The following is a 14,003-nucleotide window of genomic DNA, read 5'->3' as shown; positions in this document are numbered from 1 at the left end:
GACTCATTGCAAGTTATTGCAAACACTTGATTGCAGTTGTTGCTGCTGAGGGTGGCCCAACCAGTTATTAGGTTTACGGGGCAAACACTTTTTCACACAGGGCCATGTGGGTTTGGATTTTTTTTCTTAATAATAAAAACCTTCATTTAAAAACTGCATTTTGTGTTTACTTTTTCACACCACTGTATATGTGTGTGTGTGTGTGTGTGTACTGTACATCCACATGACATTCAAACAGCTGCTTTTTGTGATACTCACTGTCAAGGCATGGAGCGCAGACGGTCTGTGAGACTCCACATGTTCTGATGACGCCCTCGCCGGGCTGACACTGCATGCAGCATTCTCCACTGGTTGTATACTTGCCCGAAAAACAATTCTCCTTATTGGCCAGAGCCCCGACCTGCCGATCAACAAGAGAGGTCAAGCTCAGTATAATTTACATTCAGCAGCAAACACCCAAACATGACTTTATTTATTGTCTAGAAAGAACCAAACTTTATGTACTGTCTCAGTCCAAGCAGTGTTAAGCATTGTGCAATGTGAGCACTTCAAATAAAGAGTGTTAAACCATTTTTAGAGGCCAGAAAAAGGTAAAAAAAATAACCAGTATTTCACAAGAAAAAGCAATTGAATAAAAGAGAAAATAAACAATACTCTGCAAAGCTTTTTTTTTTTAATCATCTTGCATGTCCTTAGATTTATTTTGGAACCACTAAACCGGTGTTTCCCAGCCAAGTGGGTCAGGACCCTGGAGGAGGGGGGAAAGCTAAATCTGAACCTTTGTGAGATTATTAATGGGATAGCCGCACAAAACGGACCGTTTTCCAAGTTCTCACTCTCTTTTCTATGCTGTTGTCCTATGTTTGTCCTTATCTGGCTTTTAAAAGCATTCAAATGAAACTATCTGCGCAGCCCAAATCCTTCTCTGGTTGAATTGCTTTCAACCTGTAGACACATGGGACATGTAACACAAGGTCATGAAGAGGCACTGCTTTCTTTTAAAGGATCACAACCCAAAAAGTTTGTAAAACTACACCTTTAACCACGTAAGGCTCACTTTAGCCTTAAGCTGAACTTTTATGCAAATACTTTATGTGCATTTATAAAGTACCGGCCAGAGATAATGACAAGAAACAAAATCATACATCCAGACCAAGTACAGCTGGTCCTCTTTAAATTCTTTAAACAGTAACCTGTTGAGTGGTTTATCTCTGCTGTTGACAGGTAAAGATGTTAGTGCATGCCTCTGCTGATGCATAAATGCATGTGTACGCATTTTCACACTCGTGCCAGGACGTGTCTTTTCGTCTGCGTTGGGGTGAGACCTTTAAGTGAGCATGGCCTTTAACATTATATCATACTAAATCTATCCCTTCTCACAGTAGATATGCATCTTGATCTCCAAAGCAAACCTCTATAAAAGCAATGATTGCCCTCTGACACAGAGGAGAAGTCTGCCTTTCATTCTCTCCAGATTCACAAGGAGAGATTGTCTCAGGCCATCATTTATGAAGTCAGGACGTTCTCCTGGCGGGCACTGTATCTCTCTCTGGTTGACAGACAGGCTGCAGATCAGAGGTCAAAAGAAAAACTGTCTTTGACTTGTTTTGATCTCATTAAACCTATCACAAGTTCAATTTCAAAGTATGTCTCATCACATGAGCAACATCTGAGGCAGTAGGGTCTCAGAATATCCTTTGAGGAGAATTTGACTCCCCGAGTGTGAGTAAGAATGAACAATACATTTATTACTACAGTTTGAGGATGTGTAAACACTTATGGTGATGGCACATCCGTTTGAAGGAGGGACACTCAACATAAATTGTCAGGGTTCTGGTGTGTATGGAATGCAGCTGACAGGAGAGAGGAGCTCTACAAAACACCAAGTGTCCCCGCAGGCACCTCTGAGTCAGCTGACAGATAATGTGTGTGTGTGTGTGTGTGTGTGTGTGTGTGTGTGTGTGTGTGTGTGTGTGTGTGTGTGTGTGTGTGTGTGTGTGTGTGTGTGTACGCTTGCTTGAGAACACACCCCCTCTTGTCCTTGATGGTGTCACGGCTCATTCACCTTCAAATCTTTGGTTTTCAATTAAAAAATGTGTCTTAAAATGTTTCACTATTGTTCTCCAGTGACGCCAGCATCCATAATCCAGTACACACTATGCTTACATTTTTTTCAATAACACTTTATTTTTTTAACATCCTTTCTTGAAAACAAATGCTGACAACAGCAGTGCCTGTGTTATTTTTTTGGCTGCATCCTCTGACGCTATGATGTAAATGGGCTGATCAGAGTTTTATGGTCGTGGCGTGTCGGTAACGTTTGTGCCAAGGAACATAAATCAATCTCTCTTTCTTTCTCACTCGCATGCTTACAAGACATATGTGCTGCAGAATAGCATAGCTGTGACTGGCCCTGGTGCATGTATTGTTCTTGGGTTCCTCCCCTCACATTTTCCAGCATGCCTTCATCCTTAGTAACTAAATTAAATAGGTGTAAGTGATTGGTAGAATTTTTTTTTTATAAAACATACAACTTTAGAACCTTTCATTAAAAACTAATTTAGGTAGCCTACACATAGGCTGTGACTCACAACCATAAATGCACAAGGTGGGAAGGACGTATATGTACCTATCACAATTAATAGAGTGGGCATCGTCAAACACACATTACCCTGGATCAGTCAGTATAATAAAGGACCAATCCCAAAATCATACATGAGCATTTGACTGCAAATGATCGCCAGAGCAGATCTAGACATTAAAAGTAACCTATAAGTGGGAGAGCAGTACTTGTGCATACTATGAAATATAATCCTGCCTTGGCTACCGCTGTCCTTTAGAATCGTAGATCTTACCAGACTAACACAAATCCAACTGAGTGTGCACAAATATGGTTTTCTTTTTCAGTTTTACCTGAGAAGTTAGCATTGAAGTTCTGAGACTTTCCCTGCGCAGTGATTTTAAACATTTAAAATGCTTCACTACATGTCTTCCTCAGCTCTTCACTGACCTTTCTCTCTTTTCTTCTCCACACCTCACACTCTACCTCACACTAACCTTAAGCAACAATCATTCATTTAAAGATGAATCAAATCTGTCACTGCACACGTTCATCTCTCTCCTGCTTTCCCTGAGCTGCCCCCCTCAGATGACGCACACACCCATTGGCACAACCGTACGAACAAACTCTCATGTGAACAAACCTGTTCAGAAATATCCAACTGACACTTTTGAAATAAGTCCAAGTTCCATCATTTAGCTTCTGCTTATTTTGTCTTTGACCCTGTTCTTGCTCCGGGTGTGGGCGCAACACTTAAATGTCTTGAAGATCAGAAACTGAGATTAAAGTGCGCTACTAATGTCTGCTATGAGAAAATAGATTAATAAATGGATAATGTGATTTAAGTAAATAGGTTGATGTGCAGAAAAAATAGGATGTGTAACATTTAGCAAGTTGTAGCTCGACTTGCACGTTTCCTGTAATTGGTTTAAAGATGAATTTGCGGGTTGCACTCTTCAATTTTCATCAGCCAGCTTCCCTGCAGCTAAAGCAAGAAGCAAGATGATTACACGGCAACAGGCACACGCAACTACATGTGCAGAAGCATCTGGACACACAACTTCAGCGCACCAACCAATCTTACTAATGCCCCAGTCAATTTTCAGTTGGAGGCACTTAACCTCTGGACCTCAGCTGTCAGCACTTGTTAAGCCATTAGAGTTCCACTAAACCAGCCTTCTAATGAGCTCAGACAAATTTTAATCCAGGCTCTGTGGTCACACTGGTGGCCATAACATTACAACTGATACCTCCCCAAACAACGCTGAATCATCATCTCTCATGAGGTGAGAAGAAGAGACGGATAGAGAAGTAGAGAGTGATGAGGTGAAGAGGAAGAGTGAGGGGGAGGAAGGGGGTAGTTCAGGCTCTATCAATATTGCATGTGCTGAGCCAGCAGAGGATGCATACCCATCAGTGGGAGCAGCTGTCATGTATCTGTGATGCAGCCTGCTCCAAAAGCGGGACCTTGACAAGCTCACGGCTCCGACTGACCGCTTCCTTTCAGATATAAGACTGTGAAAAATACATTTCCTTTTTGGGCCTGCGGAGGCTCGAGGGAATTAGAGATGAACCGCGGCTTCCCAGAGTTTTCATGTATCCTCTTGGGATTTCTGTTGTTGATTTTTTATTTATTTTCTCCTTCTCTTATGTGTTTATGTTATTCTCTCTCCCTCTGTGTTTGATTCCCTCTCCTAAATGATTTATTTGTGTTTTGCCTCGTGTTTCTGTGTGGCTCTTTCAGGTCTTTATAGTCGAGGTGAGGAGGTCATGCAACTCAGGTCCGATCTGTTGGCGACACCTGGAAGTTATTTGATGTCCTGCCGGATCATGTTATGTTTACAAGGTATATTCTTGTCATCTTGATTGGCCATACTGTAAATCTACTGCATGTCTGTTTCAGAAGTTTACCTCATCCGAATCAAGGGTCTCAGGACAGATTTGTCTGGGTGTACAAACTGAAAATCCTCTTGAGCCAAATTTGTGATATGAGAACAAACTTTCACAAACTCTGTAAATTCACCAAATCCCACCCTCACCCGTTAACACACATCTTATCAGTAAGCTCCTCCACAGAGCCCTCTGCGACATTGTTATTGTCCTGCTGTCTGTAGGGCCACATGTAACTGAGAAGGGTGGAACTACAGATCCAGCAACTGGAGCTATAGAGTATCAACCAGAATGACTGCTGCATACATCCGCTCTGCTTTACATTGTCAAGACAGGACAGGTGCAAGGACACCGACTCTTACTTTATAGACCATAAAGCTTTATGAAAGACATTTTACAAGTAGCACATTAAAATGCACTTAAAGCAGTGAAATATAAACTGTCACGAAGTAAGTTTAGGTCTTTAAATCTCCCTCAGATGAAGGAGAAAGTGTACAGATTTTTTCCTGCCATGAAGTGAAGCTGGAAGGAAAAAAAAGAGAGTAAACTTTCTCTCACACACACACACCGCCTCCCCCCCTCTGGGCTGTGTTGATGCGCAGGTTTGCAGTTTATCCAAGGAAAGTTCACGGCAAACATTTAACACACACGTTGATTATGTAAAAGGCTACTCACCACTCCGAGTAACACTGCCATGAAAACGGAATTCATCCTGTATCTCCTTTGCATCTTTCCAAGGGGGTCAGCGATCGGACGCGATTCGGGAGGATGCGGATCTCATTAACTTCGCAGTGGAATCAACTCAGCAGTCATTGTTGCATCTTTTTTTTTTTTTTTTTTTTTGGTGCGATTATTTTGGGTTTGTTGCGAGAATGAAAAAGGAACTCTCCAACTAACTGCTCGCTGACAAGTGTGTATCACTCAGTCCTTAAACACTGGCTGCGGACACAATCCCGTCAGTGAGTAAACTCCCGGAGATTGACCCATTAGATGTTCAGCTGTGTCCGCTTTTCTCCTGCCGGACTCATGTAGCAGAAGCGCTCAGCTCAAAGGCTTCAGGGAAGGACCTCTCCACGCCCACAAGACGCACACACACAAAGACACACACACACACACACACACACACACACACACACACGCACGGGAGCTTGCTTTCTCTTTAACAGTAATAAATTATGATCTTAGATGTTGTTGTTTAGTCAGCGAAACTAACTAGATTTTATTTTATCATCAATCAGACAAATGAAGCCCTGTGTAGATGATTTGTCAGGTTGTCCTGCTGCATTAAAGCGTCACTACAACGTCCAAAGACACCTGATTAAATTGAAATTTTCTCCAACTTCTTTCTAAAAGAAGTTTATTCTCTGATGAGATTGCTGTCTGCTTCTGCCTGATGCTCCCTGAAGCACTGAGCTGACCTTGTTATGTCGAAGACAGAAGCAACAGAGCTCAGCATGACTTGAGGACAGGCTGCATGGATGTACCTTTCACCCAGAAACCTGAGATCCACACAAGTATACATCCAGGGAGATTAGCAGCAGAACAAAAAGTTTACATTAATCAGAGTGATGTTTTTTTATCAGTGAATCATCCCATCACTCCACAAGTCTAAATTCGATGCATAAAAACTGCATGTTTTGCTATACAATCCTTCTTACTTTATCATAACACAAATCTGCCCCATATAAAATATATCTGTTGGAGAGAAGTGGAATGAGAGGGTTGCTGCTATCAGAAACACTGCTGCCTTTATGCATAAAAAGAGGCGATCTAGTGTTGCAAGAGGGCTGACACCTGAGGCGAAGCGTTTGTCTGATATAAACCAGGCAGCACATCATATTCTACTTGGCCCCAGATCATGACTATACATGTCATACTGTTCAGTATTGTACACAGCAGAACAGGCTGTAATGACTAGCAGTCATGTTTGTGCAACTAACCGAACATCCCCGAAGTGAAATAAATGATGCTGGATCTTTGTAATTTTCTTTTAATGGAGTTCACTGTAATTGTTGCGTTACAACACTTGATATGTGAACTGAACTAGTTGGTGCTCATAAAAAAAAAAACTATTCCTGGCATAAGCCTAAACCACATTATGGAGTATTGCTGATGTCATTATTTAAAGAGGGCAATGCAAGCAACCCTTACAACCTTTCCTTTTTCTTTAAAACATGCTCTACTTACACTAAGTTTTAATTTTCCAGCATGACTGTGCTTCTACTACAGAAAGGGTTGCAATATTAGGCTGATCCAGGTCAAAGTCTCTCTAGGCTCTCACTGATCACTATAAAAAAAATTTAAAAAAAAATCCCAACCTGACCCTCATATTAATCATTACTACACTTGAACAATGTGATACTTCACAGCTGGAAAATATTATGTAATGATGATTAAGTAGGTGCAATTTTTCTTTGGAATTTTATGTCCATGTCGTTTGATGAAAAGGTTGCATTTTGTCATAGTGCTTGCCGAAATGTCAGTTTATTCAGCCAACATGACGGGTGTTTATTCCACTGATCTCTACTGTTACAGATTTAAAGCATGTACGACCTTGAAGTGTGTATTGATGTACTGCATCTTTACGATAAAAAGAATGACGGTTGTATCTCACATATTGATGAGGCCCTAATTTATATAGACCAGATAAAGACTAAGGGCAGTGGGAGAGAATTGGGGGGGGGGGGGGGGGGGGGTGCAGCAGATGAGTAAAGAGAGGAAGCAGGGTTGCTACGGGTGGATAAATAATGCATGAGTGCAAAGAGTGAGAGATTGAAAGAGACAAAGAGAACGAAAGAAAGGAAATCCATTCCTGAGTCACTTATTATGGGCCAAAATAGATAAATCATCAGATTCATTAGAGAATCAACACTTATTCTACCTGAATTCATTAATGGAAATGTGGCTTTTTGATGCTCAGATGATATGAAGAACAACACTCTTAGTAAGAACCACTTTAACAGGAATACAGATGAGACATTTGTGTTGGCTATAAAATTAATCCTATTGTAGCCCAATTACCGGGAAACTATAAGTAAATAATGGCACAAATGGTTTTGTGACTTTTTTTGGTTAATGAATGTGTATTTTTTTATCTAGTTAGTGTAACTGATATTATACATCTTGTGGGAAATTTAATTAAACTTGGAAAATTCAAAGATATGTTCAAAAGAAAAATCAAACTGATATAAAATATGTATTGGAAGTGGTCGATTAAGAAAAGAAGCATTGTTGTAAAAAATATTTTGAGTGAGTGATGATTTTTACTGCTCCTTTCTCTTTAAATACGTCTTACAGTTTTGTAGCGATGAATACTAAAATAAGTTGGAATTGTAGTCAACCAAGTTAAAATCTGGATCTCTATTTTATTTTTAGAACAAAGGTTTTACTCATTCGTGTTCACTGAGTAAAAAAAAAAAAAAAGAGGAGAGATTGTGCAGGCATTAGCAGATGTGCATGTAAAAACAAAACTGCATCCATTTCGTCACGCGCACACTGACACACACATGCACACAGTTTTTCTGCAGGGCCGGCCACCTGAAACAGAATCCTTTTCTCGGAACCTGAGATGGGACTGTGAATGTCTCCTGGACCACCCATCCTCTGTCCCCTCACTGGTGACAGATGGGCAGTGTGTTTATGTCCCTGTCTATCTCTTGTTAGGCTCTCCATGATCATGTATGACCCATGCTTGCGTTTTATAAATACCGCCCAATACGTCTTCTATATATGAACACTGTTTTTCTTCTCACCTGCGCTGACCTGAGAAGAGGAGACCACCTGTCATTCCCACATCAGCAATAACAGAGGAGCACAAACAGCGCCGGCAATGTGATCCACAGTGTCCTTGCAAGCTTTCCTTCTAATGTACTGTAATAGCTGCGGAGGCATCGTATGACAAGCCAAGGAAGCCCTTGAATCACTCTGAGAGCACTCACACCAATAACTGGCATGAGAGTGATATCATGTTGTGTATAGAGAGAATCTTTAGAGCGCTGCAGTGGCAGCAGTGCATCCCTGTTATGTATTGCAATCTGAGTTCGGAAACAAGTTCAACAAAACACCATCGTTATGTGCTATCAGGGTTTGAGCTGCTGACTCAGTGCAGATGCTTAATTTCATTGTGTGCTTGCTGTGTGGATGAAATGATTAAACTCATGCCAGAGTGAACCGTGGAGAGGCCAGATGGCACCAAACCCGACTTCTTCCCATGGGAATCCCTCATCTGCACCGTATTGATCTGATCTGATTTCTCCCTTTTTACTGTACATCCTTCCTCCATCCTCTGTTCACCAGCTGCCTCATCCAGTAGAAAAATAAATGGATAAATATGTCATCGCTGAGCATTCTGTACAAAAAGTTTTGCCTGATTTAACATTTGATCCTGATGAAGAGTCTAAAAGATTAATTGGCAGAAAAAATGTCCCTGTTAATTTCCTGTTCCCATTTATTTTCTTTGATCAGATCTGTGTTGAATTGTCTCTCTGACATTTAACTGGATACAGTGATGCACTAAAAAAAAATTAACTGCAGATGACACATGGTAAAACATGGTTTTAATTTAAATGTTAAATATGTTTGTTCAGGCTGTTTCTTCCCTTCTAAGCATCTCTGTCTCCTACAGGTAAAGATGCTCTGATGTTTCCTTCACCAGAAGTTTCTCTGAAAAGTGTTATGACTAAATATTTCTGTTTTACAACAAGCTTTACTCATGTTCCTTCAAAATTCAGAGTGAATGAATGAATATATTAATATGTCTCTTGTTCTGCAGAACCTGATACATGACCTTTCAACTACGGCCTGACCTGAACCCGGAGACTACACTGCCCGAATATCCACAACTTCGATGTAACTGTGAAGGTATGTGTGCCTCCACATATGAACTTCTGTGTGTTTACATACACTGATGTCTGTGCATTTACACTGGTGTGAAACACATTTTCTGATCCCCACAGGATCATTACTAAAAAAAAAAAAAAAAACATTATTTGTCTCTGTGTTGACGTACTGAAAAGACAATTTCAGGACTTTTTTGTGAGGGGTGAATTGGTCTTTGTATTGATCTGATTTAGGCAGACAGTTCGGTTTAAAATACTGAGGTAGAAACATGCCTCGGGCTGATGACTGTCAATGCAGCCCATTATTTATTCAGAGTTCAGTGATGTGGCAGATGATGTCCTCACAGACACAATTGTAACTAAGGAGGAAAAGGATTGTTTATGTTGTACTGAATCACTGCAAAACTTGAACCAATTAATCTAAACAAATATAGAATTATACCTGATTTACAGTTTGTTTCCATTGTTTTTATGGTAGAAACCATGAACTGAACATGAGCTGACACCACACTGCAGCATTGGTTTGGGGGTATAGCAAGTTATTAATAACAAAAGACACTGTGGCTGTCCTTAAAGGCACAATTCTCTTTTCACGCAAGCTTGCATTAAAAACACAGATAAATGTGTCTGACTTTGCACGAGGGTTATCTGTGGAAACTCAATGACTGTTCAGATGGTGTGAAGGAAGTCAACCTCTATGGATAGTATTCAAGAAGAAAACCATTGCTCCATGAAAAGAAACTTGCTGAATATTTGCAGCACATTCTTTGGACAGATTAAGCCAAAGTAAATGTGTTTTGGTCCAATAAAGTCGAGCATTTTTGGCCTGGCCAGGATGACCACAGTGACTACACAGTGCTCACTGTGAAACATAGTGTTTGTTATTGTTGTAGAAGACAAAACTTTTTAAATACAAGTTTGTATACTCAAATACAGAATAAAAAGATGACTTCCAGTCTCAAGAAGCTGGGCAGGAGATTAATTTTCCAAGTTTTTTTTAAAGAAGAAACATCGTAAAAACTAAAAGCTGGCTAAGAATGTCATGAATTTATACATCAGAACACCCACAGATTATTTTAAAGTCGAAGGCCGAGCAAACAAAACCACTCCAGCAGAGATCTGCTAATACGAATAGCCTATGAAGAAAGAAGAAATCTCACTTCAGGTTGTTTAACTTTGTTGCATCAAAGTTGTATGTTCTGTTCTGATGTGAAATTTAAGAGAAATGCAACTTTTCTTCTTCCAAATGGATTCCAACATTTGTATGATTAAACAGTCAGAAGGCTCTACAGCAGGCCTTTACTGGTTCACCCAACATGAAATACCTGAAGTTCCAAAGATGTCTGTAATATGACATCAGTAATATTTTACTAGTGATACTTTTTTTATATATATAATTCAGAAACTGCAGCCTGGAAAATCACTACTGGCTGTCAATGAACAGGAAGAGTGAAACACATCTCATTCAAAGATCTCACCACTGTCACTGTTGATGATGCTGTGATGAATAAAACAATGCTGCCCCCTGCTGAGCTGAAGACCATCATCCTGTTCAGATGAAAACTGCTGGCTAAGCTGTCCATTAGAGGAGTCCTTCTCATGTTTTAAAGAGCTAGCTAATAAAAAAATTAAAAAAAACTTTATCATAATAGATCATATTTTCATGAAATTTTGACCATTAATTATACCACTACCATCTCTGGGGAAGTGGTGCCAATCTTTATTTTCTCCCAAAATAGATGCAACATTTCATGGATGCAGTGAATGATGTTTGCAAGCAGTCAACAAAGATAACAGAACAAAACATTACAGAATCTCTTCTTATGTATTTGTGATTGACAGGAGAAGTAGTGTCTCCCTCATGCCTCACCTGTCCACCAGGCACCTTCAGTGGTTTCTCTCTCTTCCACTGGTCACCTGACATCTCCTGTTATCAGTCTCCTGCTTGCACAGCTGCTCCTCAGCTTTTGGGTTAACAGAGCAGACAGCAGTTTTCCAGATGTTTTTGCCGGATCGTTGTCTTTTCTGACTCCTTCAAACCTATTGAACTGCCTTTTAACCTTTACTGTGGTGTCAAGTGTCGCTATTCATGCTATATAGGGCATGAATAGGGCAACAGAAAGGGTTTGGTCAACTCTGGTGTTTTCCTGTTCAGACCAAAATAAATTCTCAGTGCATGTTAACCCCCTCTGATGCTCAATGACCATTTTCCACTGACGTGATGGAATATTTTTTGCAGAAAAGACACGAAAATGTTCTTCACTTCTGTCTCCATCTTCAACAATTTAAAGAATGGCAGATAAGTATCAAGTTTAAAAGTACACATTATGAAATTAATATTAAGTGTTTATCTATTTTTTTTTCACTCCTACTATAGATCGTATATAAAATGTTGCGACTATGATGGATAAGTGAAGAGTACATTGCTATTTTCACAGAGCATCCATTGAACTGTCTCAGTATCATTGAAAAAACTTGACAGGTAAGACTGGATTTATTAATTGAATCATTATATGTTGTTTATACTATTATTGTTTATTAATGCATTTTTCTTTAAAGAAGAAGAGAATGATTAAACCTTAAAATAAGCAAAATAGCTATGATTTCCTGTTGTTGATCAAAACCAACAAAATAAAAGCTACATAAAATAATAAAATTGGATAAAATTCTGCTTTTTAAATCAATGATGCATCACCATTCATATTCTACTGCTGATGTCCTCTATCTACAATTTAAACATGTATATATAGAACAACTGAGCACTGACATTGGTAGTTTGGTGCTTGATATCTGAAACACACAACACCTTTTGAGGTTTTTGTTAAATTTGGGTTAGCTCACACCTTCTGCAAAATAATCTATAATATCTTGAGGATGTGAAGCTTAAATTGTAACAAACCCTGTACCTTGTACACACATGTAGTATTCTGTATGTGCAGGCACATCGGTCATTTCTTGTGTAATCTTTTTTAAGATATCTGTATCTGCAAGATATATTTATGTTTTCACATGTGCAGCCATGCATATGTAAATGCACAGTGTGTAGTATCTCAGCTAAAATTTCTAACAAAGTCAACATACAGTGTGAAGGTTACCATAGTAACTTATGGAAAACAAGCCCTCTTACACAGTTGTAACACTGGCCAACCCGAGAAGAGCAAACATTGTCATCTATGATTTCATGTTTTGTTCACTGTTCTTAAGGATGAATGACATGCTGCTATGTAATTGCCATTTCTGTTGACAGATCAACAGGAGATCCAATGAAGGATCTGGGATACTATGGCCTCTGCCTCTATCTCGGGAATGTAAGTGAAAACATACACACAGTGTTTACGTGTTTTTCTATTGATTAAAAATGGTCTTTTAAACCTGTAGAAAATCTTTGACCTAAAGTATGCTGTTTGAACTTAGTGTGCAGAACAGCTTTTTCTATCCACTCCAACACATTGCAGAGTCAGCCAGATGAGCTGTGGGAAATTCAATTTAAAAAACATAGAAAGTTGAATGAATACAGAATCACACCAGGGAATACAGATTAGGATCTCTTGGCTCCTGCTTCATTTTTTGCTACTCTTTGTTCATCTGTTTCTGGTGAGTTTGCTGGAAATCACCCTTTGCTGAATAAAACAATCAAATGTTATTCTGTCCTCAGAGTAGGTGTCAGACCACACTTCGACAGATAGCGAACATACTGTTGCATAGAGAGTCAGACGAAGAAGTAAAGTTGAATGAACGTTTACTGTTTGTTTTTCCTCTTCTCGTGTACAACAATCTTTTTTGTAAAACTGAAATAAGGACAAAATAAATCACTCAATCAGTATGTATGTCAAAATAAAATTACATATCTTTTCTGATGTACCACACAGAATAAAACACTGTGCTAAATTACCTTCCTTTTCAACAAACAAGGCATGGCTTGATAATTAACATTTTTGCTGAGTCATCACAATGCTTTACCTTAATTTAGATGCTAAAAAATACTAGCTCCATAAAAACGTCTCTCTTTATGTTAAAGTTCTATGTAAACATTCAATAAGTAGTACAATTCAGCACACCTGATATTTTGGTACTCACAAGCATTGCTTCTCAAGGCACTCAACGTAAGAAAGGCAGAGGATTAGCTGCCCACATGTCATCCCTCACCTCTGCTGTGTGCTGGAATCATTGCTCTGGCCACGTCATGTGACCCTATTGGCCAATGAATGAAGAGAAGACTTCTACTGCTAAACTAACTGCAATAACACATGCAACCACCAGGGGGATAAATTAAAATAATCTAAACATCAACCCAATAGACAGAACAAATGTCATTTAAGTGTTAAAAATCAGATCAGTTAATGTGATTCCATTTGTTTTCTTTACTCAACCAGAACAAAAGTAATCCTGAGGTCTCCATTTACATCCCTTTCAGAGGGTGAGTCACTTTCTATTCAAGCTTTCAGTGCCATACTGAACTACTGTACTAAAGTTGATGAACAATTTATTTCAAAAATGTCTCTTTTTGTCACATCTCAGGTTTTGATTTCAGGACAGTTACGAGATGTGGACTATCTTGAAGGAAGCACAAGAAAAGAAGATGGAAGCCAACTTCAAACAAAGTTTCACTCTCCACTGAAGTTGAAGGTGAGCGGACAGGCCTGGCAGTGTAATCCAAGCCTTTGTTGTCCTCTAAACACGGACATTAAAAGTGATAATATGGTGGTTGAATAATG

At 39.4% G+C, this 14,003-nt stretch overlaps 1 protein-coding gene across 2 annotated transcripts in view; it reads right to left on the bottom strand.

Annotated features, from left to right (window-relative positions):
- The window catches only part of ngfrb (nerve growth factor receptor b), a 34,534-nt gene extending 29,054 nt beyond the window's left edge, over window positions 1-5,480 (bottom strand). For both annotated transcript variants that reach the window (XM_069155599.1, XM_069155600.1), the window contains exons 1-2: window positions 5,126-5,480; window positions 259-400 (exon numbers count right to left, since the gene is read on the bottom strand). In XM_069155599.1, coding sequence (XP_069011700.1) covers window positions 259-400; window positions 5,126-5,179 — 196 coding nt within the window. In that variant the 5' untranslated portion in view covers window positions 5,180-5,480. The remainder of the gene's footprint in view (window positions 1-258; window positions 401-5,125) is intronic.
- Between the last annotated feature and the right edge of the window lie 8,523 nt (window positions 5,481-14,003).

This window comes from Embiotoca jacksoni, unplaced genomic scaffold, assembly GCF_022577435.1.
Source record: "Embiotoca jacksoni isolate LCO1_2020_lvr unplaced genomic scaffold, fEmbJac1.0.p SCAF_20, whole genome shotgun sequence".
Classification (NCBI taxonomy): Eukaryota; Metazoa; Chordata; class Actinopteri; family Embiotocidae; genus Embiotoca; species Embiotoca jacksoni.
The sequence above is the reverse complement of the archived record's forward strand: the minus strand, read 5'-3'. Positions and strand labels throughout refer to the sequence as shown.